This window comes from Anthonomus grandis, chromosome 9 (genome assembly GCF_022605725.1).
Source record: "Anthonomus grandis grandis chromosome 9, icAntGran1.3, whole genome shotgun sequence".
In the NCBI taxonomy this organism is placed as follows: Eukaryota; Metazoa; Arthropoda; class Insecta; order Coleoptera; family Curculionidae; genus Anthonomus; species Anthonomus grandis.
In genome coordinates this window covers 20,965,495-20,993,216 of record NC_065554.1, presented here as the reverse complement: position 1 = coordinate 20,993,216, position 27,722 = coordinate 20,965,495, and the positions used below count along the sequence as shown (strand labels likewise).

General features: G+C 30.2%; 3 protein-coding genes across 3 annotated transcripts in view; 1 reads left to right on the top strand and 2 right to left on the bottom strand.

Moving 5' to 3' along the window:
- The window catches only part of LOC126740559 (neuroligin-4, Y-linked-like), a 326,504-nt gene that overhangs the window by 43,364 nt on the left and 255,418 nt on the right, over positions 1 to 27,722 (top strand). The gene's annotated exons all lie outside the window — the stretch shown is intronic.
- Positions 1,136 to 4,276, bottom strand: LOC126740561 (hexokinase type 2-like). Its single transcript, XM_050446647.1, has 6 exons — positions 3,655 to 4,276; positions 3,344 to 3,602; positions 3,070 to 3,289; positions 2,931 to 3,016; positions 2,698 to 2,875; positions 1,136 to 1,434 (listed from the first exon to the last, which is right to left on the bottom strand). Exons 1-6 carry the CDS (start codon positions 4,195 to 4,197, stop codon positions 1,284 to 1,286), a joined length of 1,437 nt encoding a protein of 478 aa, XP_050302604.1. The 5' UTR covers positions 4,198 to 4,276; the 3' UTR covers positions 1,136 to 1,283.
- On the bottom strand, positions 7,724 to 9,469 carry LOC126740562 (hexokinase type 2-like). Its single transcript, XM_050446648.1, has 4 exons — positions 8,367 to 9,469; positions 8,227 to 8,315; positions 7,999 to 8,176; positions 7,724 to 7,949 (listed from the first exon to the last, which is right to left on the bottom strand). The coding sequence occupies exons 1-4, from the start codon at positions 9,377 to 9,379 to the stop codon at positions 7,820 to 7,822; spliced, it is 1,410 nt and encodes a 469-aa protein (XP_050302605.1). The 5' UTR covers positions 9,380 to 9,469; the 3' UTR covers positions 7,724 to 7,819.

The window sequence follows — 27,722 nt, the reverse complement described above, 5'->3', positions numbered from 1 at the left end:
TTGGTTCTTCCATAGTAATTTTTTAGGTCCTTCCAGGCACTCAAAGTCTCATTTATGCTTCTTTGGGAATAAATTCATTTTCGCAGGCAATCAAAGTCCTTTTTCAATAATAAAAGTCCTGAAAATTTAAAATAATAATTAATTATTGTAAACAAGATGTAAACTAACCAGTTTTTCACTCAAAAAAAGATCAAAATTAAAAAGAATATAAGTTTTATTTATTTTTTAAGACCACACAAAAACTATTTTAATTTTTCAACAAATGACATAATAATCCCTAAAATTAAACGTTTTGCAATAATTCAGTTAATACGTTGGAAACGATACTGTTGCATAACTTAAATGGATATGATATCTTATTAGTTTTATTTTAATATTTTTATTTAATATATATTATTAATTTTTTTATCTGTATCATTTTCTATATACTCAAAAACATCGACCCTAAACAAAAAATAGTTAGAATTGACTATAATATAATACACTGTATTTAAAATAATTTTATGTTTTTATAATAAAACTTAAAAAACAAAAAAAGAAAAGAATAATAGATTTGTTCAGATTACAGTTTTAATTAGAGAAATTAAACAACAATGTTATTTTTATTCCAATATTAATAAAACTCATTTATGTTTCGCTGTAAATAAAGAACTTTTAATCAAATACTTTTTTGGTGCAAAATATCTACACCTGTGGTCATTAAAAAAGCAGCACACCTGCAAAATTAGAATAACAAAGTTGCGAGTACTGCTAACTTTTATGCTTTATAAGGTCATAAAGAGCCTTTATTTCGACAGTGCATAGGACGGAACATAAAAGCCTGATATCAGTTGTATTTTTCAAGAAAACTACGCTCGTTTATCCCTCTCTTTTTTGTCAAAATTTCCGGTAAATTGTGTGATTTACGGCGACAATGTTATATTTTATTTTAGCATTGCAGGACTAAACGGGACTAAAATTAGTTTATTTATTTAATCAAATTTTAATTTTTGGTATGAGTAAATGTAAAATGGCCCGTAAAATAAAACTCACTAAATGTTAATTCCGCCATCAGTACGCACAAAATTGAAATGTTTAACGAACCGAGTCGAATTCAGGCCACCAAATTATTGATGGTTAAATAAAACGCTTTACAAATTTGTTATTAATTATTATTCGTTCCGGTTTTGCATGGTCAATGTTGCCGATGTGGCACTGTAGAACATTTATTTGGTCGGGATATCATAGTTGAATTATACAAACATATAAAGATTGTATTATTAAAAAATGCTTGTTTTATTTGTTTATCCTTTTTGTTCTTTCTGTTTTCTTGCAGCAACAGCTGCTACTAAGGCTGCGCCCCTTCCACTTCCATCTTCTGAGAGCATTAGCTTGAATTTGTATTTGCTGTCCTCACCTGATAGTAGTTCTTTCATTTTTTCTTCCAAAACACGCCTAAAGAATTAATTAATAATAGTTTCCATTAATTATTAATAAACTAAATAAATATTTGTTTATTTTATGTACAAATTAAAATTTATTTATTATAATATTAGCTTATTAACTAAATATATTATTGATTATATTTTAATAACTATTCAATATTTCAATAGTTGTTTTAAATATTATTTTTGATTTTTTTTAAATTTTATAGTTGAAATCTATAGAACATATTCACGAATATAAAATACTTTATAGACATGCTTATATTTTTAGTAATATTTTTTATTTTGTACAATAAATCAAAGTAACACATATAACAATAAAAAAAATAATTTTCTTATGAGATATTCAAATTTTTTTAATGATATTCAGGATTTAGCGTCTGATATATAAACTAAATAAATTGTGGTCATAGATAAAAACACATTTGTAACTTTACTCTATTATACTACAGGAATTTAGCTTCAATAGTGTTGCAGCAATACTAATATATTTATTTTTATCATATATCTTAGGGTCTCTACTATAAATAAACAATTAATTATTGGTAAATTATTTTAAAATATTATTATTGCTGTATTGCTAATCTTTAAGGTAATTAATCTGATGTAATCTATTTACAGTAGTAATAGGTAATATATCTAATTTAATTTGCTATTTATTCCCTGTTTTAGGTTTATTTATGTATAGATTTGAAAATTTACTATCATTTAAACCAAAAAATATTTAAGCTTTTTAATTAGATTTTTTATTTTAAAATTATATATTTGTTTCTAGAATACAAAAATAATTATTGCATAACTTAAATGCATATTATTAGTCAGTAATAAGTGTTGCTATATTTATTATAAGGTTCGTTTGTAAATAGGAATTATATTGAATTTTTAAATATAAAATAAAAATAAATCAGGCTTGCTATGGAATTTTAGGAAAAATTATATTTTCAAATTTACAAGAGTCTTTAAATATTAATCTATTTTTGCGTAATACTCTTATTACAGCGTAAGCTTTGCTTGCGTTCATTTAAATATCTTCTTCTGTATATTTTTTGAATATGCATTAGTAAGTCGGTGAGTAGCTTACCTACATTTTTATACCTATTTTAAACATTTTTATAATTTTCTCCTTTTTTTCCACCTAAGCCTTTAAAAACTAAAAAAAAAATCATCCTAATAAAGCAGTTCAGAAAAATATTAAAATGAGTTTTTCTTAATGTGCTCTGGATGTTTGACTCACTTTATAAGATGAACAATTAAATAAAAATGATGGATTTACCTGTAGTGAGGATGATATTTATACACTGATCCATCAACAGCAACAACGGTGTAAGGTTCATCCATTTTCTTAATTAATACACATAAGGAGGCTGCAACAAGATGAGCAGATCTTCTACTTACACACCGACACACATAACGCAGGCTGGTCATATCTTTGGGGTCAGCATCTGATATACCTTTAATACAAATACAAATATAAATATGTTTTTATCAAAAACATCACATGCTTACCAATTTTTGACAGTGCTGCTTTTACGTTAGTATAAGTATTGACATGATCAGATTCTATGCTTGTAATTATTTCACTGGTAAAGTTTCTAAAATAACAAACAAATTTATATTTACTAGTAATTTCTTGTAAATTACTTACGCCTTTTCAAACGATTCTTGAGCATTTGGACATCCTTGGAAGATTAACCCTTCCTTAATCATTGCCAAAGTTCTTAGCCTCATAAGCTCACCTAAGTACATACCACTAACGCATTTTTCATGAATTTGGCCTCCTGGGTTTATACTATTTTGATCCACTACTTTATCTTCTTCAGTTAATATAAAATCGATAGCACCATCTTCTCCAAAAGCACCCATTTCTTTATAAAAATTAAAAATTAGTAATGGTAAACTAAATATAGACAAAACAGTACCAAGGTTAATAATAATTCTTCCTGAGCCCATATCAGGCTCATCATACAACTCGGCATTTTTCTGGTACTCATAGTAGCAAGCGTTACTACCAGTGCCAACAATCAACCCGATACGACAATAGGGTTCAATCCAGGCGCATGCCATAAGAGTACCAGTGGTATCATTAAGGATAGCAACCACGTCAATGTCTACATCGCTTCTGCGTTTAATTGCATCTATAAGGTATTGAACAGCATCTTGTCCTATCACGTCATCACACTAAAATATGACTGTTGTAAGTATTCAAAAAGTTATAAAAAAAGGACTACACCTTAAAGCCTTTGGTCCATTTCTTTAAAATTCCTTTGGTTAGTCCCACTTGGGTCACTGGAAAACTAAAAGTAAATCCCAAGGGGATTTTTTCTTCTTGCACCCCATATTTCGTAGAAAACTCTGATAAGCATTTGGCGATGTGATCGAATAATTCAACACCTGACCCAGTGAATATTTCCTTAGGGATTACGTAGATCTCAGATTGCATATCACATTTTCCATCAGCAAGAGTTATAAGAAGGACTCTGAAGTTGGTTCCTCCCAAGTCTAAAGCTAAAAATTTGCCTGTTTCAGTACGATTTGGAAGGTCTTGGACATAAGTAGGGAAGCATTTAATGATCGCGCTAGGGTTTGTTTCCTTTTTTAGGCCTCTGTTTACATTATCCAAGTAGATTTCTTGCTCTTTTCGAAGCGTTTCATTTGAGAGGATCATATCTTGCATCCGTGCTTTTACTTTGGGGTCTACCAGATCTTCAATTTCATTGTCGGGCCGATGGGGACCACATTTCTTACTTTTACAATCGAATTTTGATAAAGCCATTATAGTATTACGAGAATCTTGAAATGTTTTTTAACATTTTTCTATTAGAAAGATATAAATGTCTTTTTTGATGTTATAATATATTTGACATTTAAAATAGTCTGTTCAGTATTGTATTTTTATATGAAAATTATAAAGACAAATTACTTTTTTTAAATAGAATTTTATTTATTGATAATGTCCGCGTCTTAAATATCACATAATTCACTATCTTAAGATATTGACCTAAGCGCTAAGAAATCCTTAGGATATCTATATTGTCTAATGCTTTTGACAAGTCACAAAAAGCATAAGCTGCATTAATTATTTATTGTAAAGCTTTTTATTCACCACCTAATTGAAAGTTGAATAACCTGGATGCAATTTTAATTAAACAATTGTAAAATCTTAATAAGTTTATCAGGTAATTTCAGTTATTTTGTTAATAAAATGAATTTTAAATGACAAGTCGTTTCAAGGTTACACGAACGTCAAACTTTTGATTTAATGTTACACAACTTAAAAAGTTTTGATCAAAGCTTTTGATATATGAATCATATGATTCTTAGAGTATTGAATACTAAATTCAAAGAGATTATTAATGAGCAATAGACAATAAACTAATTTTGTTTATTCATAGAATACCAGAAGTTGGATGCAATGTTGAACAAGATTACAATTCTGGCCTATAATTTTGCTAAAAATTTTTAAGGAACACGTAATAGAATACTTATTTTAAATATAATATAGTTCACTATATTAAGACATTTATATAAGTTTTAAAGAATCTTTGAGGTATCTTTATGGTCTAATGCTTTTGAGAAGTCACAGAAATCGTTAGCTACCCTGATTATACCTTTTGAAGTTTTTTATTCACCACTTAATTATTTACTTCAGTAATTTAAAACAGATGAAGATTAATATAGCATAACAATAATATTGAATAATAATTTATATATGAAAACATTAGTTATTAAAAAAATATGCAATTAATATAATATTTAAAATTATATAATTTTAACAGAATGGTTTTTATTTTTCTTGGTTTAAGAAACTTCTTGGAAAGGTTATGATAGTAAATAGCCCCAATTTCACGCCTCTAAACTTCCTTTTTTGCGGACATATAAGAAATAAGATAAATTTGACAAATATAAAAAACATCAAAGAACTAAAAGGAAAAATAAGACGAGAATATCAGAACATTACTCCGAATATGCCAAGAAATAATTCAAATGTTCTTAATTTAAAATTTGCACATATCCAATCACTTCCAATATTTAGTATAATAATTTGAGTGTTTGAACGGTATTTTTAAGTCAAATCTGTTCTTATTAGTAAGTATTTTTATATTTTAAATATTATTACACTAAACTGTTTTTAAAATTTTAAGCTAGTGAATTTAATTGATTTGGTGAATCTAGTAAAGAGCCCTTAAGCTTTTACAGACTTTTACATTGTTGGTCCCCTGAGCCGGATTTTTGGATAAAGTCCAATATTTCGACAAATATTGCAAATAAACTCATCGTTTTCAGGCTTATTTTAATCAGCGCAAAATTCTCTATTATTTATCTTAGAAAAATTACTAAAAAATTTACATTTTTCAAAAGCAAAATAAAAAATTATCACTATTGAGTAGGTCATAAATAAACAACGATTTTTGACCTCTTGCAAATTTCTCATATAATTAATAATTTTTGACCCTTACATAGTTGGTCCTTCAAGCCGGATTTCCGGAGTTAAATCCCAATAATTAAGCAAGCAATCCAGATAAACTTACGGTGTTTATTTCATTTTAATTAGCGCTAAATTCTCTCGTAACTTTTTAGCTTTTATAGTCATCCTCATATATAATTAAAAGCTGATTTTTTTTAAACTGAAAGTACTTACATGATTAAAAAGTACAAGTTCTTTAATTACATTCATTTTACGGTCACAGAAAAAATATTAAAAATGTAAAAAAATTTGGATTAACTTTAATTTTGATTATGAAAAAAGTCACATTGATGAGATTATGGTTTTATGAAAATGCAACCAACATCTTCATATAATTTTTTAAAGATAATAAGATTTTATGGCATAAAAGAAATTGAGGACTTTACTCAGTTCTCATGTAGTTACCATAAGAGCTGAGCTACCAATAGTAGCTACCAATGCTCCTCGAACACTTCTATCTTCTAATTCTCTAAGACTCTATTGATTATATTCATTCTTTTATTTCAGGAACTTGTGTATCTCCAAATTACTCTGACTAAAGTAAAATGTAATTTTATTTCAGGTATCCGGATGTTTCCTAATTGCTCTGTTCTTCTATAAATTACTCCGTAATGCCTCTAAGTGAAACAAACTTTAATTTTATTCCAGGCGATTCGATATTTCCCAATTTCTCTATAAATTACTCCCAAGTGATTCTAAGTAACTTGAATTTTAATTGTATTCCAGGCATTTGGGCATTTTTGAGTTCTTCTTAATAAAAGAGCCAATACTAATATCTCTGTTTAATAATTTTTCTGTATTTTTGAAATTTTGTTTTATGCTTTTATCCAAATTTCTGTAAGACTCTATTACTTACACTCATTATCTTATTCCGGGAACTTGGTTATCTCTAAATTACTTCCAAATGACTCTGAGTAAAGTAAACTGTAATTTTATTCCAGGCATTTGGATGTCTTGTAATTGCTCTAGTGTTCTATAAATTACTCCCAATTGCCTTTAAGTGAAGTGAATTTTAATTTTAATCCGGGCATTTAGACATTTCCGAATTCTTCTCAATATAAAAGCCGACACTAATATCTCCATTTAACTCATGTTCCATATTTTTTCATTTTATTTTATGCTTTTAGGTTTATCTGAATTCCTCTAAGACTTTATTAATTGCACCTATTGACTTATTCCAGGGACTTGAGTGTTTTGAAGTTACTCCTAAATGCTTCTCAGTAAATTAGGTTTTAATTTTATTCCAGGCATTTAGACATATCCGAATTCTTCGTTGTATAAGAGCCGACACTGTTATCTTTATTTAACTTATTTTTTACATTTTTTAAATTTTATTTAATGCTTTTAGGTTTATCCAAATTTCTCTGAGACTCTATTACACTTGCACCCACTGTCTTATTCTAAAGACTTGGGTGGCTTAAAATTACTTTCAAATTCCTCTGAATAATATAAAACGTAATTTTATTCCAGGCATTTGGATATTTTCTAATTGCTCTTGTGTTCTATAAATTGCTCCCAAATGTCGTTAAGTAAAGCAGATTTTAATATTTCTTCTGGAATTTGGCATACGGGTCCTCTTGATTTATTTAGAAGTCAATACTTACTACAATACTAGAAAAATAAAATATCATATCTCGAATAAGCAATTGTGAAAAACGTGAGAACATCGCTATAGGATATAAAGCTTTTAAAACAAGAACACTTTAAAAATTTATAACCACTTCAGGCCAACACTGTAGCCGGAATTGAAAAAAAATTAAGTCAAATTGTAGCAAACTTTATTTCTTAGGAGGCACAATAACCAGCAATAGCATTAAATAATTTTAATTAAAAATTGGTCTACAAAAGCATATATTAAATCATTTAATATTAATATAATAAGTTGAGTTCTTTAAAATAAAACTCACTTTTAATTAAACTCATTTATTTATCAGGCAGCCCTCATGGCAGCCATAGCAGCTACCAAGGCTGCTCCGCGACCGCTTCCATCTTCTGATAACATAAGATCAAATTTAAAGCTGGGATCCAATAAGTCCTTCATCTTTTCCTTCATAATCCTCCTAAAAAAAATTAGGTAAATATTTTTGACTTGATATAAAACGCATATACCTAAACAAAGGGTGAAACTTATACACAGATCCATCAATTCCCACTACAACATCTGGTTCACCAATTCTCTTAATTAAAACAGATGCATCCGCTGCACATAGATACGCGGATCTTGTGGAAACAAGTTGGCAAATGTACCTTAGGTCGATCATATCTTGCTCGCTTGCGTCCGTTATACCTAGCGTTAAAATATTTTACTAAAGACATAACTAGTACTCCATCAATTACCTATTTGGGCCAAAATTTGTTTGCAGTAATCAAAATGCCCCGTCTGATCTGATTCTATATTAGAAATAAAGGAAGTCTGAATAATACCTCTAAAAAGGAATTCGTTAATTTTCTAATGAAGTTGAAACTAGTCACATTACCTTTGTGAAAATACGTCGTCATGCTTTCCACCAAACATATCTCCACTTTTAATAAACTTCAATGTATACTTTCTGACTACTTCTCCCAAAAACATACCAGAAATCAGCTTTTCATTGATTTGCTTGCCAGGGTTTGGCGACTCGGCATCCACCTCTCTGTCAATATCGGTTCTCAAGAAGTCAAGAGCTCCGTCGTCTCCCAAAGCTGCCGCCTCAAGATTTATAATTACTTTTCCAGAACCCAAATCTGGCTCATCAAACATCTCTGCATTTGACTGCTTTTCCAAATAACAGGCATTATGTCCGGTACCAACGATCATCCCGATCCTGCACTTTGGATTCTTCCAGGCACAAGACATTAATGTCCCAGTAGTGTCATTTAAAATAGCACAAACATTTATCTTTACGTCTCCTCTTCTTTCTATGGCTTCCCTTAGCCACTTCACTACATCTTCACCAATCATTTCAGGAATATTGTAGCCTTTTGTCCATTTGACAAGCGTTCCAGATCTTAATCCTTTTTGTAATAAAGGAAAGCTGAAGGTAAATCCTAAGTCAAGAAATTCGTTTTCTAAGCCATGGTTTTTTATAAAGTCTGCTAAACTGGCTGCTATATGATCGAACAAGGCTATTCCGGTACCTGTTTGAAGTTCTACCGGGGTACTATAAATGTCTGAAGTAAGGTCACACTTGCCTGGCGCCAGATCCACCAATAAAACTCTAAAATTCGTTCCACCGAGGTCTAGTGCTAAATACTTTCCTGTTTCTGAACCATTTGGTAGATCCTGTACATACGTTATAAAACATTTCACTATAGAGTCTGGATGAGTGTCTTTCTTTAAACCTCGTTCAATATTTTGCTCAAAAACCGTCATATCTTGACGAAGAACGTCGTCTGTAAGCTGCATCTCTGCCAATACTTCTTTTACTTTTGCAGAAACCTTTTCGGTGACCCATTGTTCCGGTTGTTCACCGTAAAACGGATTGCAAACTTTATTCTGGCATGAGGTCATTTCCACTAAAATTTTTTTTTATGTTATTTTATTTTAAAAACCTTCACATATTGACGCTTTGTCACTGACTAAAATATATTCCGCTTCCAGGTGAGCGTTTCGCATTGATTAAATGCAGGTGATTAAAATGATTAGTAGGGTGCGTTATCTTATCACAACTCTTGCGAAAATAAAAAGGGAGTTTTTACGTTTTGATAGGTACAGCTTATAAGCGATTTTTTTCGTGTCATCGTCAAATTTTCCCCTAAATTTACGCGTCGAATAAAAATAAAGGCCGCCGGAGAATTCCGCGTGTTTCTTCCATCCAACGGTTCCGATTTCCATAGAAATATCGTTTTTCATTCGCCAGTCTTTTTTTTTAGAGGGGCGAGGGATCGTTAATTCGGAATTTTAATTCGGACTGAACGGGGCGGGAAATGGTCGTTTACCGCGTGATGCTTTTTAATTTCTGGGTCGTTTCTGTTTAAATAAGGCAAAAGATTGGGATGTTTAATGACATGTTTGGTATAGCTATTTACGATCAATCACTCTTTAAGTTTATGTTGAAATATTATTTTACGTTTTTAACACGCTTTTATTAGCTTGGGTTGTATATATGTATGTATGTAACGGAGTCAAAATCTTTGAGCTTAATTTGAACTTCACTAGTTTCTAAAAGTCTGATCAACTTAAAACTTTGCACACGTATCAAGCACCGATAACAATGCAATATTTTGATAACAGTTTCTCATTATCCTTATTAGGACTGCCAGGATCAATTTTTTTTTATTTACACTGTTGCACGGACGGCCAGCAGAACTTTGATTAATTGTACGTTATTCATTGTATTTTCTTTTCATCAAATTAGTATACTTTTTCTATCTACATGTATTTTATCGGTTTTAATAATAGGAGTATGAAAAGTTTGAACAAGCCGCCGCCCCTGAAAGTATCCACGTAATATAAGATGCTTTCAACAAGAAAATAAATAATAGTTTAAAAAAACTAAAAGAACGCGCTTTCATTGCTTATCGAACTGAAAGGTAAAAAATAATTTTTAATTACAAAGAGCTTACTTTACAGTAGTAAAAGATCGAACAATTAATCATATTTAATTACCTCAAATAAAAATCATAATAAAATTTAAATTATTAACAGAATAATTTAAATTAAGTAAAAAGCATGGGTTAAATTTTCTGTAATTTGTTGGCTCAACAGCACCTAAATTTGTTTATGTGCTGAGAAAATGGCCCTTTAATGCATATATTATATTATATTATTTTACCAGCAGATTCCTTTTAAAATAAATGAGGTTAAGTTTGAAGAAATTTTGATTTCTTTTTAATTCCATAACTTTCAGAAAAATAGTTGGGTTTTCTTGAATTATTATAAATGTCATTGTCACTGACAGGGCCTATAATATGTTTTTGTCAGTTACTTTGATGAGTGGTAACGAAAAATCAAAATTACACAATTAGTAACATTATCTTTTATTGCATTCTTATTGTTAATTCTGTTAGTAATTGTTATTTATTCTTACTTATTGCATATGACGTAGAAGACGAACACCTTGGCCCGCACGAAGTCCAGACCTTAACCCCTTGGATTTTTGCATGTGCAGGGAGGGATACAGAAAATTAACTGTTTACGAAAATATAACATTTATCAAAGGAGCAATTAATAGTAAAAATACCGTAAAGTTTACTTTGTGACAATTTTTTAGGTTTTTTGATGATAAGTCATGTAAACTTGCAAATAATTATATTTTAGATATACCAACTTATCGTTTCATATTTGTTCTTTCTTGATTCAAATCGATAACTCGACATGTGAAGTAGAATTTGAGAAAAAAACAAAATAAAGTGTCACAAAGTCACCCCATGGGTCAGGGTCTTTGTGACAAGGATCAACAAGGGAGAAATAACACCCATGCTCTATTTATATACAAAAAATATATACTCTTAAAATTTTAAATAAGGATATTTGATAGATAAAAACACATAAATAATTACAAAATAACTTTTATTTTACATGTCTAAATGCTCTTATGCAAAATATTAACAAAATGTTTATTAATGTGTAGGTAACTTTAAACAAAAGAAAACTAAGTAATAAAACTGGTGGTAAATAATATATGATACACCTGTGATTACACAACAAAATCACTTAACTCTGAAATATCAAATAACGCTCTTCTTCCACGTTGAATTGGGGCATTTATGCCCATAATAATTTCCTCATTTCTATAAAATATCTCGTCTTTCTTTTGAGGTCACTTCCACTGCTTTCCAACACGTTCTATCACATTCACTGTCGCTCCTATGTTGTATACGGTCGTAACTTGACCTGGAAAATAACTTCCTTCAAATTTAACAACGACGCGCTTTCCCTTTGACTTTTCTTTCAAGTACCCGTTTATCTTCATCACTGGAAAAATGTTCATCCCATGGACTGTCATCACTTTCCATGTATTTAATTTGGTCATGATTTTCACTGGAACTATCTGATGTTGATCCATTATCTCGACCTCTTTTTAGGCGTTTCTTTTGTTTGATGCCGGAGGGTCCAGGTTGAGTGTCATCGTTGTTTTGCGTATTCTCAGCAGAAATGGGAGCTGATGGGATGTTAAAATCACTACTACTTATGCTTTTACCTGGTGGAACGTGAAGGCGCTTTCTTCTTTTAATCTGCCTCCCTTTGGTTGCGTCAGTCCTTACATTGGTAAGGTGTTGAATAAAACTATTACCCACAACCTTAGCTATTTCGGTATCTGCTGTTACATTACGAGTGCATAAACGGTCCATGACCTCATTTCGATCTAAAGGATAAATGCCTGTCTTTCTAAAACCAGATCTTAGGCTATATCAGGGCCTCTTTCTTCTAACTGACTCATCAGCATTTTTAAAAGGCTTGGAAATTCATCCTTTGGTATGAAAGAGAATCTGCGGCTGTAGTTGACTGCCTTCAACTCCTTTAAAATTTTGCGCCAGTTTTCCTTCATTGGGCGGAAAAAGGCCAGGTCAAGTGGTTGGAGTAGAAGCGTTGTATTAGGAGGTAAAGGTATAAAGCGAATATTATTAGCTTCACATGCTTGAATGACCTGCTGATTTAAATGCGAGCTAAGATTATCTCCTATAAGGGCCTTTCGCCCTTCTTGCCGTTTTAATATTGGCAGCATAAGATTTAAAAACCAATCCTCAAAAACTTGGTAGTCAAACCATACCGAAGACGTTCTATTATATCGCGCGTTTGCGGGTCCATTTTCAATCCATGTGTTCGGTATTCGTTATTGAAAAATAACCACAAAAGTGGGTCGGCAAAATTATATAGTTAATGAGAATAAGTAAGTACACAGGTCTGGTCAAATCAGGTCTTGGTTGCAGAAATCAATGTATTAAAATTATAGCCTAAATAATCCATCAGATGTGCCGTGCCGCTCAGGGAGACATTTGCCGGATTTGGTGAAGGCGCGAACTTTTTCAGTTTGACGATAATCACGTAGTGTTTTTAAGTGAGACACAATATATTCTTTGTAATAGATTTAAGCTTTGAGCGACATCTGATGACGAACATTGCGTGCACGAGGCCATTGAATATTAAAACGCAGTTAGTCACTAACTTTAAGCAAGACACTGACAGGGCTTCTGACATGAAGAATTTTTGTATTGTTGCTTAATAGAGTAATCCTAAGTAAAGGATGTTTTTTAATTAAACAGATACAAGATACAATAATTTTTAGTCTTTGTTAAGGGGTTTTGTAACAGGTAAGGGGCTACTTTGTGAAATTTTTTCCTGTTTTGTACATTTTTCGTAAAAATGCAAAAAACAAATTAAAAAAAAACTCGAAAGTATACAATTTTTACAGTAAAACAAGCAAACATATTATACTTGCGATGTTTTGCTACCGGCTTTTGTCATATTGACCTACATGGCGCACCCGGTACACTATTGTTTTATGAAGTTCAAATCGTTCTATCGTTTTTAGCAACCTGGTAAAAAATTAATTTTAGTTAAAAGTGGCAATGTCACAAAGTAGGCTGTAGTGTCACAAAGTAGCCCTACTTTACGGTATTGACTGCTGCTTTGAAACTATAACAAACTGCGCCCTTTAGCTCTTTTATAAAAAATTATAGAGATCATTTTCTTAACAGACCTCTGCAAGTAGAAAAATTGTTTTAAAATTCATGTTGGATTTTGTGAACCAAACGGAGATGATAATGATTTAGAGGAAGAATTGCATTAGCAAAAGAAACAAATAACATAAAAATCAGGTAAATTTTAAAGGTAAATAAGTCTCCTATCATAGCATTTCCCAATTGGCAGAAATTGCTGGAGAATTAGAAATTTCCATTATTTATGCTGTGGCTTGAATGGTTTATCTTCTACTGTATGATTTGTGTCACTCCGAAAAAATAACGAAAAAAGAAGTAAAAAAATATAATATTAAAGAAATGAATAAATTATTTAATCGTTCTAAATATGTAAAGCTGTCAAAATCTAGCAAATTGGTGCTGTTCTGCTTAGCTAGCTACACATATATCTATAATGTGTAAAAAGAAAATCAGAAAACTTTTAAACGTTAAAAAGAAATTAAAATACACCATACAATGGCGCAAATATAACAATATTAATAATAAATGTCTAGTGGCTGCCCTTAATACATGTGTTGAATATTTATAGGATGCATGAAACGATGTGCACTGATATGGCACTAAATTGCGATAACGATTAGCGAATATTTTTATGTGAAATTAAATAAATAATATTTCGATTAATTTTCTATGCAACACTTACAAGCATTCTATATGACCTATTTGATATTTTTATGAAGCCTATCAAGGCAAGGAATAAAGACTGCCAGGTAAATGCATCGGTTAACATTTTGCTAGCAAATTCCAGCAAATTGTTATAAATGTCGATGTTCATATTTATTTTCCAAGACAATTAAGGTACATTTTCCAGAAAATTTATGTTTATAGTAAATTTTCTTATATTTCTTATAAACATATGATCTAATCAAGAAAGGTCATTTTTCCGAAAACCCTAAATATTTAAAATTAACCCTAAAAGCATGATTGAATTTGTCAAAGGCCTTTGAGCAGTCAAGTACCGCAACAACGTTGTCCTAATCTGTACTTCTAAAAGTATCACGTCACATTAAAAGTTATCCTTTAGCTTTTACTTTAGTAAGTTTAAATATTTTTACAGAAGCAAAATATTAATTTAATTATCTATAATATTTGTATTTATTATAAAATACCAATATAGGAACTGAAAATCTATAAGAGAGCTTTGACAGTAGAATATAAAAGAATAGTGAATCAATTTTCAAAATATTTTATCTTAGAAATACTTTTTTCACAAAATGACAATCTATGGTCAGAAACTAATCAGCGTGTAAAGTATCGCAAATTTTAAAATCTAGTGATTTATAATAAGAGATTGAGTCTACGAAAGTACTATATTTAGTTTGTTAATTATATGTGATAAACTATAGATTTCTAAGCATGTCAAAACCGGAATAAGAATGCTAAAAGGGCTTATTTCAAAATTGTCAAGACAATTATTAACAAAGCCAAAGCAAATATTATCAATGATATTGTATTTAACTTGGGTGGTCAGTAGCCAGGGTACTTTTAGTTTTACACATAATAACTCAAAAAAATTACCTTTCTAGATGTCAAAATTAAGTTTTATAAATGAATAGTATATCAATATATAAATTTAACTCCTGTTTATTTACCCTGTGTTCTATTAACTGGTATTATCTTAAAGCCAATATATAACTATATAAAAATATATTGACATTTGTATGGTTAGTAATAGTCCAACAAAGAATAATTTTTCAATTTTTAGTAAAATTTTAATGTTTATTTTACGCCTCACCTAAAATAAATTTTTAATAATAAAAAAAATGCTTTGGCTATTTGCATTTTCATCGTGCCATAAAATTCAGGTAAATTTGCTATAAAAATAATGGAATTAATATTGCATCCTTCCTCGTGCATAAAATTTGCATTTTGTGATGAAGATAACATATACATTTTTTTTGTTAAATTCAATCACTCATTGTTATATCCGAGATATGAAATTTAGTCAATTAGGTTAAAAGTGTGTAATTTGCCGATCATTAAATTGGTATAAAAATTTATGACCGTAAAGAATTTACTATGATAATTCATCCAAAAAAAAAGTAAAATTAAACACGATTTTTTACATTGCTTTTCTAAAATTCCATACATTAGTAAAACAGTTATTAGTAAGACCATTTAAATCCAGCTAATCCAGAAAAAGAATAAACCATATTTAAATTTAAGAGCAAAAATCGGACATCCAAAAGTGTGCGTCTTAAAAATGTATAAGTATAAATACCTGAATATATAAAAATATCACTTGATCTATTCTGCTGAAGAAGTACCAAATTCTATCCAAAAATATTTTAATGTGCAAGTCCAAAAAGTGTTTTAATAAATCAACTATTTTCTAAAACAAAAGAAAAAAGGATAGAGCCTAAGGCTCCACCAAACCGTAAAAATCGTAGATATTATTTTAAGCCCTTCTCTCCCTTTAATAACAAAAACCTGTCATCCAAATCTAATAAACGGTAAAAAAATCTCCTTTTCGGTTTCATATTACGTTAAAATCCTCGCGTATCCTAATTTGAATTCGGCTTCCGTGCCAAAAAAATGGAATATTAAACCGGCCACTTTTAAAACCTCAAAACTGGATAGGCGAGAGCGTGTGTGTGTATGTGCCGCTCAAATATTCGGGGAGAAAAGAGAATTTGTCCATGAAATCCAGCGTTTAACAGTCCGTCAGCTCCGAAATTGACTGGGCATAAATAATAGAGGTTAATTTATACATCAGGGGTGTTAATTACGCGCGTTTAATTGACAATTAAGGGGGAGGCAATGGGCACATTTGTAATAGATTTTAATTGTTTTATGACAAATATAAATTTTTGTTTATGTTTAATTAAATTTTTTCTCGATTAATAAAATATATTATCCAACAATTTAAAAAAAATCCGTTTAGCATATATATTCATCTATATTTCACAAGAATTTTTTGGCAAATAAATAAATACTTAAAGTTTGTTTAAAATTTATAAAATAGGTACTATAAATGACAATTTAATTATAATAAAACAAACAGTTTATACACTTAAGCAAAAAAAAATTCCGTTGGTTAGTGCACTAGTACGTCTCTATTTAGAGGTCCAAAAGTAAATTCCAGCATAATCAAGTTTTCACAACACAATCAAAAATATATGACCGGTCCAGATTTTTCTATTTGAAATAGCCACAATTTCAATATATACTTAAAAAATCTTGGCGCCCCACAATTTTTAGATTTGTTTCCTTTTTTTTGTTAATTAAGCTGCTACATAGTTTTTAATTAAATTAGTATTTTACTGAAGTAATATTAGCCGTAAATTATTTTTGCGTATGTTAAAATGTAAGAATTTAATAAATATTATACCTCATATAAACGATTTTTGCTCCTTTGTACAGCAGTTTAGGTCTAAATAAAAAAAAATAACCAAAAAAGATAAATTAGTAGAAGATATAATCTAATTGACTAAGTTAAAAGAATCTTTTTGCCTTTACTTGTTTTAAGAGTGGTTTAATTGATACTTGGAGGAAGGAGTGCAGCTCATTAAACTAAATTCTACTTTAATCGCTAATTGTCTGTAAATACTAAATATTTTTTTATTAAGGTGTGACCTTAAAAGGCTAGATGGTGCCACAGTATAAAAGTAAAAAATGAGACTTATGATATACAGGGTGTCCCACATAGGATGAATATAAGCCAATATCTTGGTTGTGTTTTGAACGATATTTTTCATTTTTTGTAGCAGAATGCATAAAAATACACACACTTTGCCCAGAGTAGAAATGCGATACCTCATGGAGGTACGTTTTAATGGGAGTTGATATATTTCAATTCCAGAGTAAATTACCTTTAGAGCTGTTAAATTATATTGAATCCTCCTTATCCAAGACACTCAAGTTCTAATTGTCATAAATATTGATAGAGAGTGTGTCATTAAAATAAGACATTTTTATTTTTATCATTATTTTTTAAGTACATGCTTAAGACACCACTGGATAAAAATACTAAAAGTCAACATCTTCGACCAAACCATCATAATTTCTAATGCACTTTTGATAAATTTTCCTATTTCTTAAGTAAATTTTTGTAATTCTTTTCGCCTAGAAATTTTTTCATGCTTGCCTTATTCAAGTTTATCATTGTTCTAATGTTCATGGATGAGTTTCATAAGTTTTTTTTTTGGTAGGACCCCACAGCAAGAAATCTAGAGATATCTGTTCTACAAAAGGACTATTGCGACTAAAAAGTAGCACTTTGTATCGGAGCGCTATTTAGCTAAATATACAAACATTTCTTTATGAGTTAATGGCAAAGAGTATAAATATTGAAAAACTAATATGGCATTGGAAACAAAATAATATTATTTTTAAGGGACGCTTTAAGATTGTTGATTAAGGCTAATCAAACTTAATCCTTATAAATAAAATATAAACTTCGGTAATCATACATAATAATAATAAGAAAAATAATATAAAGATAAAATATTACAAAGAAATAACTGTTCCCACCAAAAAAACAATTATACCCTTCACAGATATAAAAGTATATAAAACTCACAACCTGCACCAAAACAATACTGTACACAAACAAACACCCTTGTTTGCAATCGTATACAACCATCATGCTACCTCTAGAGCACACGATACTAGTGAATTTAAAAATAGGAGCTCAACTGTTCTCTAAATAAATACAACCTAAATCCTGACTTAACTTGGTTAAATTATGAGTAGTAAATCATTATTTGGCAAAGAGTTGAGTTCTAGGATTTCACATATTCAACCAGTTTAAATCATTAATTTTATGATATACGTGATCTGATTTTCTTAAATTAAAAATAAGATGAATACATGTATTCTGCACCTTTTGAATACGATATTGTCCTGCTTGACAAAGACAAGTTGAAGAATATAGTTGTTTAAGTGATATATATACGACCTTTGTAAAAGTTGCTTAACATGATCGGAAAAATTAAGCTGACCATCAAGTATAACACCCAGATTATGAGCAGAATTACAGAATGGTAATATTTGGTCATCGATTTTGATTTTAATATCATTTTTCAAATATTCGTTTTGATTTCTTTTGCCAAACAGCATAAGTTTTAATTTTGATGGATTTAGTTGAAGGCTTCTTTTAGGTGGTTTAGTTCATGATTAATAGTTTCATTACAAGTAACAAAATCTTTTGAAAAGAAGTGATAGTACATCTAAGTATCGTCAGCAAAAGCCTATATCTTTCCGACATGAAGAGAACTTAAAAGTTCAGACATGTAAATAATAAAGAAAAGGGGACCAAAGATAGAGCTCTGAGGTACTCCTGATAGTATGGCACTAGACTCCAAGAACACACCATTAACAAATACTTTAGCAGAAAAAGTAGAAATAGTGAGATTAGTAGGAGATAGTGCGCGATCCTGTCGAGAGAATTTTAGACCAATTCAATTCTGATCACGTAATATCGTACGTCACGGTCTTAAGAAAATCGCATGTTTAATCATCGGGGTTCGTTAAAACGGCAAAGAAACCATCAACAGAATGCAAGAATTACAAATGATTTCCTGCTTAATCCAACATCCATTCTAAGATGCTTTGATAGTAATCGGAAGACTACAGTTTTAAGATGTTTGAAACGACATCGAATTAAACCGTTTAAACCAAGATTTATGTACACATTATATTCAAGTGTGAATTAGAGAAGAATGGAGCAAGGAGTACTTATGCAGCCTAAGTTTATGAAGATCACAGTTTATTTCGCAAATATTATTAACTGATTAGGTGAAATCTTAAAACATTAAAATGCTAGAATTTGCATTGCCGTGGAACTATGGGTTGGGTTGGGTTGAGTTTATTGGCTTGCAATATCTCTGATGTAATGATGACAAGTATTTATGTAGAAATGGCAAAAAACACACTTTATAATATCATAAAAATTTGTCACTAATTTTGACAAAAGAAAAACAATACATTTCTCTTTAACAAAACATAAACCTTTTTTTTCATAAAAGATGATAAGATACTTTACAAAGAAGTCAATATTCAAAGTTAAATAAATGCAGAGAACGTAGTAGAAATAGAACGTAGTAGAACGAAGTAGAAATCTTAAGTCATCTAATCTAATAACGTCCACAACATCTACACATCTACACTGGACATCTATTGTCAAACCGATCCACCCAGGTCCGCAGCGCTCATGGGGCCAGGTTTGGTTTATGTTTGTTATGTACAGTGAATCATCTAGTCCGTAAGTCATCTATCCAGTAAACCAAAATCCTATAGACATTTGTTACTTTATTGTGGTATATTATACTTACTAAATGTTAACCTCAAAAATATGTTTTATCACCCTCATTTTTAGATTTCTCTACTATACTGTTGTATTAAGTATCTGTATTAACAATCCTGTGGTGATTCCTGTTTTTTTGGCCATTATTATCTTTTATTAACAATTGTTTTATTAAACTCTAGTTGAACCCGCGCCACTCTGTCAGAGTGGTTAGTGCTAGTCGGCTTCCATTTGAGAAGATCCCTAAAACACTGGCTTCTATTAAGTATTTCTCCTCTCTTGCTCTTTCCTTTGGTTTCCTTGTACCCATTTTATAGCTTTCACTGCTCATACTTTTACCATCATTTTCCCCCCCTATATTACCCATATGTTCATCCAAATTTGATCCACATATCAAACCCTATTAAAACATACGTCTATGAGGACTTCGCATTTTTTACCTTCGGCAAAAGTGCGTTTTTTAGCTATACAGCCCCCTATCACAAATGAAAAAGATCGTTCAACAAATAACAAAGATATTGGCTCAGATCCATCTTAAGTGGGATCCCCTGTATTTGAATCGTTTACTTTTTTTGATCCTGTCGTATATTTTTATGAAATTTGAAGCATGTCTTTAAGATGGTACCTGTAACCACCTCGAAACAAGGGTGAAAATAAATATTCTTGCACCCATTAATAAATAAGGCATTACCGATTTTTGCCTTAAAATTCTTACTTCATACAATTATTTAATAATAAACACTGTTAATTTAAAATCAGATATAAATGCCTGTAGGCTAAATATACCGATTTGCCTCTAAGCCTATTAACTCTGAATTAACGTTTAAACACATCGCACAACGTCAACAGTACTTTGACTGACATAATAATTGCGGACACTTGCATAATAAAGTTCTTTTTTTTTTTATAATCGTGACCTCATCGTACTTCGCTCATCATAGTCGATCGACAGAACAAAAAAAAACTAAAACAATTGAAATCCCGTTCGGGAAATCGGTTTTAAAAATTAATTTCCACATTGGAGGGTGCTCAAAAAACTTTTTTTCGAGCACGCGGCAGATGTAGCCGCCCGAAAAGTTATTCCGCGGAAAATATTTTTCCGATTGCTTCCACGTCATATGGAAAATAATTTTTTATGCGGCCGGAGTGGCAGCGGCAACTTTCTGTTTTAATTAAGCTACTGTTTTTTTATTCGTTTAGAGTTTTGATTATTTAAAAAAAAAATTAAAATTAACGGTTTTTTCAATTTTAAATAACCTACAAAAAAATAGTGTCGACTCATTTACTTTTACCTAAAAGTATACTTTAATAGGCTAGTAGAAATTTAATAAAATATACTTTTTAATGACTTATTTTAACCAACAAAATTACGTTATTAGTCAAACTTAAAGTCCTATTAACGTAACTATAAGAATAAATAAAAACATATATTTTTGCAAAAGAAGTGGATTTTCGTAACTATTACAACTTCTCACATCATATGGCAAAAACGCGTAGAAATGGCAAACAAACCCTTTATAATATCATAATAATTTGTCACTGGATGGACAGGCGCAGAACAATACTATTCCTGTTCAATAAAATAGGAAGCATAAATTCCACCGACATAAGTAATCTTTACCAGTGACGTCGTCAAAAAAATATTTACATAATAAATATTTATTATTAATAGATTATGCTATAAATTATAAACAATATTACAGTTTATGAAGCCTTTATGCGTTTTTTAACGTTTTTCATTAGAATAAAGGTACTTATTTAATGAAAAGTATTTTTTTTTAAATTAATTTTTTTTTATTTATTATAGATTTTTTAGTAAATTCTTAATAAAACGGTAAAGTGCTATTTATAGTTCCTGCACTTAAATGGTTGTAAGACATAGATTTTGAATACTTTCAAAACTGGATGTCTTTAAAATGTGGATATGCAGGCGAATTCTACGAATAGATTGAACCACTAGAAGAACAAACAACAAAAGTTTTATCAAGAAAGAATATCCGCCTTCAGTTATTAAGTATCATGAAAATAAGAAAAACAGACTCTAGAACATATAATGCGGACTGGAAGGAAAAGCTGATGGTAAGTGAGGTATAGGAAGAAAAAAAACTCCTGGCTAAGAAGCATTAGAGACTGGATAAGCATGGATAGTTATACTCTAAATCATCAAGCCCAATATAGTGAAAAATTCGCCCTAGTGTCTGCTAACCTCAACAGAAGCGACACCTGACAGAAGAATGATTTATTCACCATTCTTTATAGTTATAAATACCTACTAAATCCTATTGCGCATATAATATATGCAAACCCCGTATGTAGCGGACATATTTCCTAAAATTTTAATAAGGTAGTAATTATACGAAACCGTTAATATAATTTCTAAAGCATGTCATATTGATGACCGTAATCGAATATCCAATAAACAAACGTTAATACCAAATCATCGCAGTCAAATCAAAATGCAGACGTTATTAATTACCGAAACGGTTTAAACAATATTGGGTAAAACCCGGTAAAAGTTCGGCGCTAATTCATTTTAGGGCCGTTTCGATTCCAAATTTAATTAAGGGCCCCCATAATATGTGCTTTAATAAGTAAAATCCGTTTTGATTTTAATCAGGCGCCGTTCAATGAATTTTGCGCATTTTCGGTGCCGGTATTATTTAAAACATTTATCGCCTTCCCTAGTTCCACCACTGAGCACTTTTCTTTCAAACGTAATTTAATTATATTTTAATTATTAAAGAGATTTGTTCACGGGTAATAACTCAATGTTTACACCGTGCAGAAACTGAATAAATCTCATCTCATATATCCATTTTTATGTTAAAAAGGGCCTTTTTGCAAACATAATTTTAACTCAGATTTGCTGTGAGAAGCAGCGAGAAAAAGCCTCGTAACGCTTATGTTTTAATTATAAAGAGATTTGCAGAAAAGCCCGAGTAAAACTGCTAAATTAAAAAGTTTTAATATTCCGGGCATTTATAAATTGAAACCGACTTTGTACGATATCTTTTTAGTAATATTATATAACGTTTTAAGTAAGCCTTTACAAAAAAATTGCATTTATTATGGCTTAAAATTTTTAATTTCTTATAGCATTATAAGTTGTCCTATTCCATTAGTTTACTTGGCTAATGATCCTCCAGAAAAATTTTTTTTTCTAAGAGTCTGTCTGAATCGTCTTATTTCAAAAGCGCCCATCTTCACTGAAGATAATTTTAAGAAAAATGCAAAAAACTGCTATAAAAAAATACATTGTAAAATATTGTATTTTTTGTCTTTTATATCTATAAATGTACTAAAATAATATATTTTTAATAAAATAAACAACGAGTTTTAGTTACTTATATCTATATGATTAAAATAGTTAGTAGATGGCCCAAATTTATTACATTAATAAGCCATACATACTTTTATCAGTATTTATAAAAAATAAAATGTTCCACCTTTGTGATGTATTTTTACCGACTTTATTAAAAAAATCTTAACAAAACAAAAACAAAATTCTACAAAGTAATACTTATAAATATTAAAAAAACGAAAAGAAAAACAAAAAACCAAACAGTGTATCAATATCTGTTTAGTCATTTTTTAAATCTTAAATGTTCTACTCGAGATTTAAATTTATACAATATTTTCTCTTTCTTCAATTTCTTCACACACCAGGTCATCTTCAGAAGGTTGACCTATGGATTGTTCAACAGTAGTGTAAAAGTTTAAATTTTCCAACTCTTGCTAGTTTTCCCCATAGTGACGGGTTAGAAGACCAGGGACTAGATTATTAAGTGTCTTTCCCTTTTTTACCACCAACTTATCACCTCCTAAATCCGAACGGTAAGACTCCTCTCCACGAATAGTTATATTACCTTTTAAGGTCTTCTTCAATAAAAACCTTTTAGAAGGGTTGAATTTGAAGTGCCACTATCCAGGTGGTTTTATAGTTTCTAATGTGGCACTTTTCCAGTCATTGATTTCAATATCTTTTATTTGCCAAACAGAGCCATGCCCTTTTAGAATATTTATGTATTCTTCGGATTTTATGCTAATTTCGATATTTTTTTTTTTTCGATTTGCGCAAATACCCTATCTGGTAGTATATACGAATCACTTACAATGGGTAAGATAACTTCAACAGTTTTAACGTTTTGTGGAGCTGATGTTACAAGCCATTTTGACAACATTCCCATCAAAGTTGTATTTTTGTTTTGTCCACCACAGCCATCAGCAAATAATCGGACAGTGTCAATATCTTGTAAGTCTGAGTGGCATAATCTGTAGAAAACAGCATTTGCAATTTCATTTGAGCTTTTCGGCCTTTCTATTTTATTCCAATAAGAAATATAAACATTGCTTGCAGTTAATGTAGAATGTGAGTTGCCTTCTACAATAGTGAAGTTATAGAAATTCCATTGACGACTGAAATAAGCTCGTTGGTCTGGTACCTTTGGTAAGCTCATATTCTTCTGGCAGTTAAAAGACATGGTCAGCAATCCATCTCTTTCCTGCTGCAACATTTGAAAAAATGCCTTGGCCTTTAATTTATGAATTCTTTTCTGTGTAATTAAATTTTGATTTTAGTTGGTTCCTTTTCTGTTTTGATTTTTTCATCAAGTTGCAAGCATTTGAAGCACACATCTACTCTGGGACTGCCAACTCCCAAGTTATATTTTCTGTTGAAAAAAAATCCTTTCACTTTAAGATTTGATTCAACATCTTTATTGTACATTTTCCACATAGATCTTATGCTTACCTCGGACGGTAAGTATAACCTGACAGAAGTTTTCGAGCGATAGTAATGGGGTTCCTGGGCTGTAAAGAACTCAATAAATTTCATAGCTGACAACTTTTTCGGTATATTTTTTGAAATTTTTCGATCTCCTCCTCTTGTTTCTTTTGCTACGCTACCACCGGATTTAAAAGAACGTGTTATAACCCCTTGAACACGTTGTTTTTTAATAACTAAAATGTTAAGGAAAGCTGTCCTACAAACTGGAACTTTTTTGCCATCAGATTGCCTTCTTACAAAGTATTTAAATGTGTACGACTTTTCTGGATGATTAGATTGTGTTGAACGATGTCGTTCTGGTTTCTGTACGCTTGTATAATTTATTATGAAATTATCCTGAACAATTTTATCCTTGGAGAGATAGAAATTTGAATGGAACTTCAAAATATCTTGCATTTTTGAAGATCTACATTGATAGGCATTAATTAGTATTATGGTGACACTTCGGATATGCAGGGAGTTGTTCACTCGAATATCTAAAATAAAAACAAACTCATCAAGCACTTTATTGTTAAAAAAACATTTTAAAAGGGATTACCTTAACGTTTTTAGTTTATTATTTTTCCATTCAGCGATATTTCGCGTTTTCTTCCTCGCCAGCTTCGGAGAAACGGAGGAAATTATGCTTCCGATATTATCGTTCATTCTAATGCTTTGTATACACAATAAAAACGCACTTAAAAACTAACTTTTAAATATAAAAACCTAATTGTTTTCAAAAGGACCGATCGTAAACAAAACAAATCTAATACTAAATAAAACACGTGGAATCGACTCGTAAATAAAAACCGCGAAAAGACAAAATCTGAGGCTTCTTATTGGTCAGCCGGTTTTGAATGCAATGCGACATAGGAGATGGCCGATTTTGAAATTAACAACAAAGAACAAACGACAATTTAGCTTGGATGTTTCCGTTTTTGTTAGGAAATGCTTTCATAATATAATACGGTTTATGTTTTAGAATGTAACGTGATACTTAGCCTAAAAAATTAAAATTTTGGATATGGCCGCTTTTGAAATTAGACGATTCGTCTACTAGTAACTAAAAATAAAAGACAAAAAATTACTTTAATTTTCTTTTTAAATATTTAATAAAGACAGTAAAATCATTTACTTTTTTCTAAAATTTATTAAGCATGGACCAAATAACATGTCCCTAAAAACACAATGAATATAAATATTATTGATATGAAATGCCTAAAAATATTATATAAAATGTATGAGCGTGATTAAAACGAATTATATATTATGAGGAAAACAATTGGCCATGTAGTCTTAGACATTTAGACCAGAATTACCATAAAATTCCTATGGTAATTTAATATAAAATTTTTATTAGGTTTATCTAGTAGATATGATAAATTTAATGTTAATACACTGTTGGCTAATAACTGGTTCTGGGATTTGCAATCATTTCAAAAATATATGAAGTGATATTAGATAATTTTTTCTGTATTCCCTTCTTCAATGTTTTATTTCTCTATAACTGCCTGAATGCTCTTGAAATCGACAATAAATCCCTTTGAGAAGGGTTGCATCTTAGCATATTATGAAAAAACATCGAATTCTTCGACACAGAAATTTCTTAATTTACTTCCTGAATTATTTGGAAACCTATTTTTCTTTTTTAAATTTCAGAACGATTCTCTGAAATACTTAACTCTGATATTCCCTCCTTCAAATTTCGAAAATTTCTAACAAAAAATTGTGAAAAAAAATTTAAAATTCTATCATTATTTTTAGCCTGCTTACTAATTATGTAATGTACGTACAGATAACAGAAACGAATTCTGAAATATCCATAAGGCAGGTAAATAAAATTTCGCCAAAAGATATATTTTCACTGTTTAGCGCTGTATGCAAAACAAACTATAAAATAATCAAGAAAAAGAACCAACTAAATAATTAAATGTTTTAACAGGATGAAGTACTAGGACTACTAATATAAAGAACTATAAAAAAAAATTTTAAATGATTCTTATATCACCGTATATACAGTGCTTTGATTTCAAAACGATCCACATTTAATAACTTCCTTGCCAATGTTCGTAAGGAGTTTGAAAATAGGCTTTTTTATTGTCTTGCTAATAACGGCGCGCATTTTTAACATTTAATAAAATAAATTTCTTAAACTAATTAAATTTGTTTTTCTATCCTACCGATTTACACTTTGATTACTTCTTGGTTAATCAATTTTATTTTTTTTACAACCATTGATAGTATAATGAATGCCCTATAAAATAATGTATCACACGATGGGGGTTCCCATTTGACATATTAAAGTGAGGTTAGCTGGAGGTGAGGAGGTGATTGACAGAACTTCAGTAAATGCATAATTAAACGTCCCCCTGTATATCTAATTTAACGTGTGTTTTTTTTTTTTTTTTAAGAAAGTTATTAAGGGTGGATCGTTTTGAAATGAAAGCACTGTATACATTTTTATTTAATCATAATTAATGCGGACATAATATAAAAACAGAGAGGCGAAGTAAGCATGATGAAAGCCTAAATGATGTTCGTTGAATTCGAAGTAAGAATTTTTCAAGTTTTTGTTTAAAGGCATAACAGGATAAATTAAACAAGCCGATCTTTAGCAAATTTTACACTTAAGTAATATTGTATGTAAAAGATTTTATAAAAAGCTCTTTTTGATGATGAGGAGAGATACTAATTTAATAACTTTCTAACACATACAAGCATAATGTGCCTTTCTTCTGTTTGCTATGTTAGGCTAGCACGAGTCCAGAATTTTATGAGATATTTGATATTTCTCCTCCGGATACTTAAAATTAAATTTAAGCAATAATTTTGCACCTTTTGTGAATGTTTAGATTCATTTTGATTCAAGCAGCTACCATAGACTACATCAGTTTTACTGTTTGATCTAAATGATATTTCTGGCTATAGACAAGCCTTAGTGGGACGTATGCCCTCTTTAATTTTGCAGTCACATGATCCAAGAAACAGAGGTCAGAGTTTATAATTAAGCCTACTGATCGTATTGAATAGTTGATTTTTAACGGTGTGTTAACTATATTTAAATTAAGCAGAGATCGGGATATTAACATTTGATGTTTGCTACTAAATTGTTAATCGTTACTGAAGATTTAATGCTATTTTTCTTTAAATTATAGTCCTCAGAAAGTTTAACTAGTTCTGTCAAATCGGCATTCATTATCT

Coding starts and splice junctions, on each gene's coding strand:
- LOC126740562 (XM_050446648.1), bottom strand. CDS start 9,379: ATGACCTCATGCCAGAATAAAGTTTGCAATCCGTTTTACGGTGAACAA. Junction 8,316..8,366: donor GACGACGTATTTTCACAAAG/GTAATGTGACTA, acceptor ATTCCTTTTTAG/AGGTATTATTCAGACTTCCT. Junction 7,950..7,998: donor AAGTTTCACCCTTTGTTTAG/GTATATGCGTTT, acceptor AATTTTTTTTAG/GAGGATTATGAAGGAAAAGA.
- LOC126740561 (XM_050446647.1), bottom strand. CDS start 4,197: ATGGCTTTATCAAAATTCGATTGTAAAAGTAAGAAATGTGGTCCCCAT. Junction 3,603..3,654: donor AATGGACCAAAGGCTTTAAG/GTGTAGTCCTTT, acceptor GTCATATTTTAG/TGTGATGACGTGATAGGACA. Junction 3,017..3,069: donor CAAGAATCGTTTGAAAAGGC/GTAAGTAATTTA, acceptor TTGTTATTTTAG/AAACTTTACCAGTGAAATAA.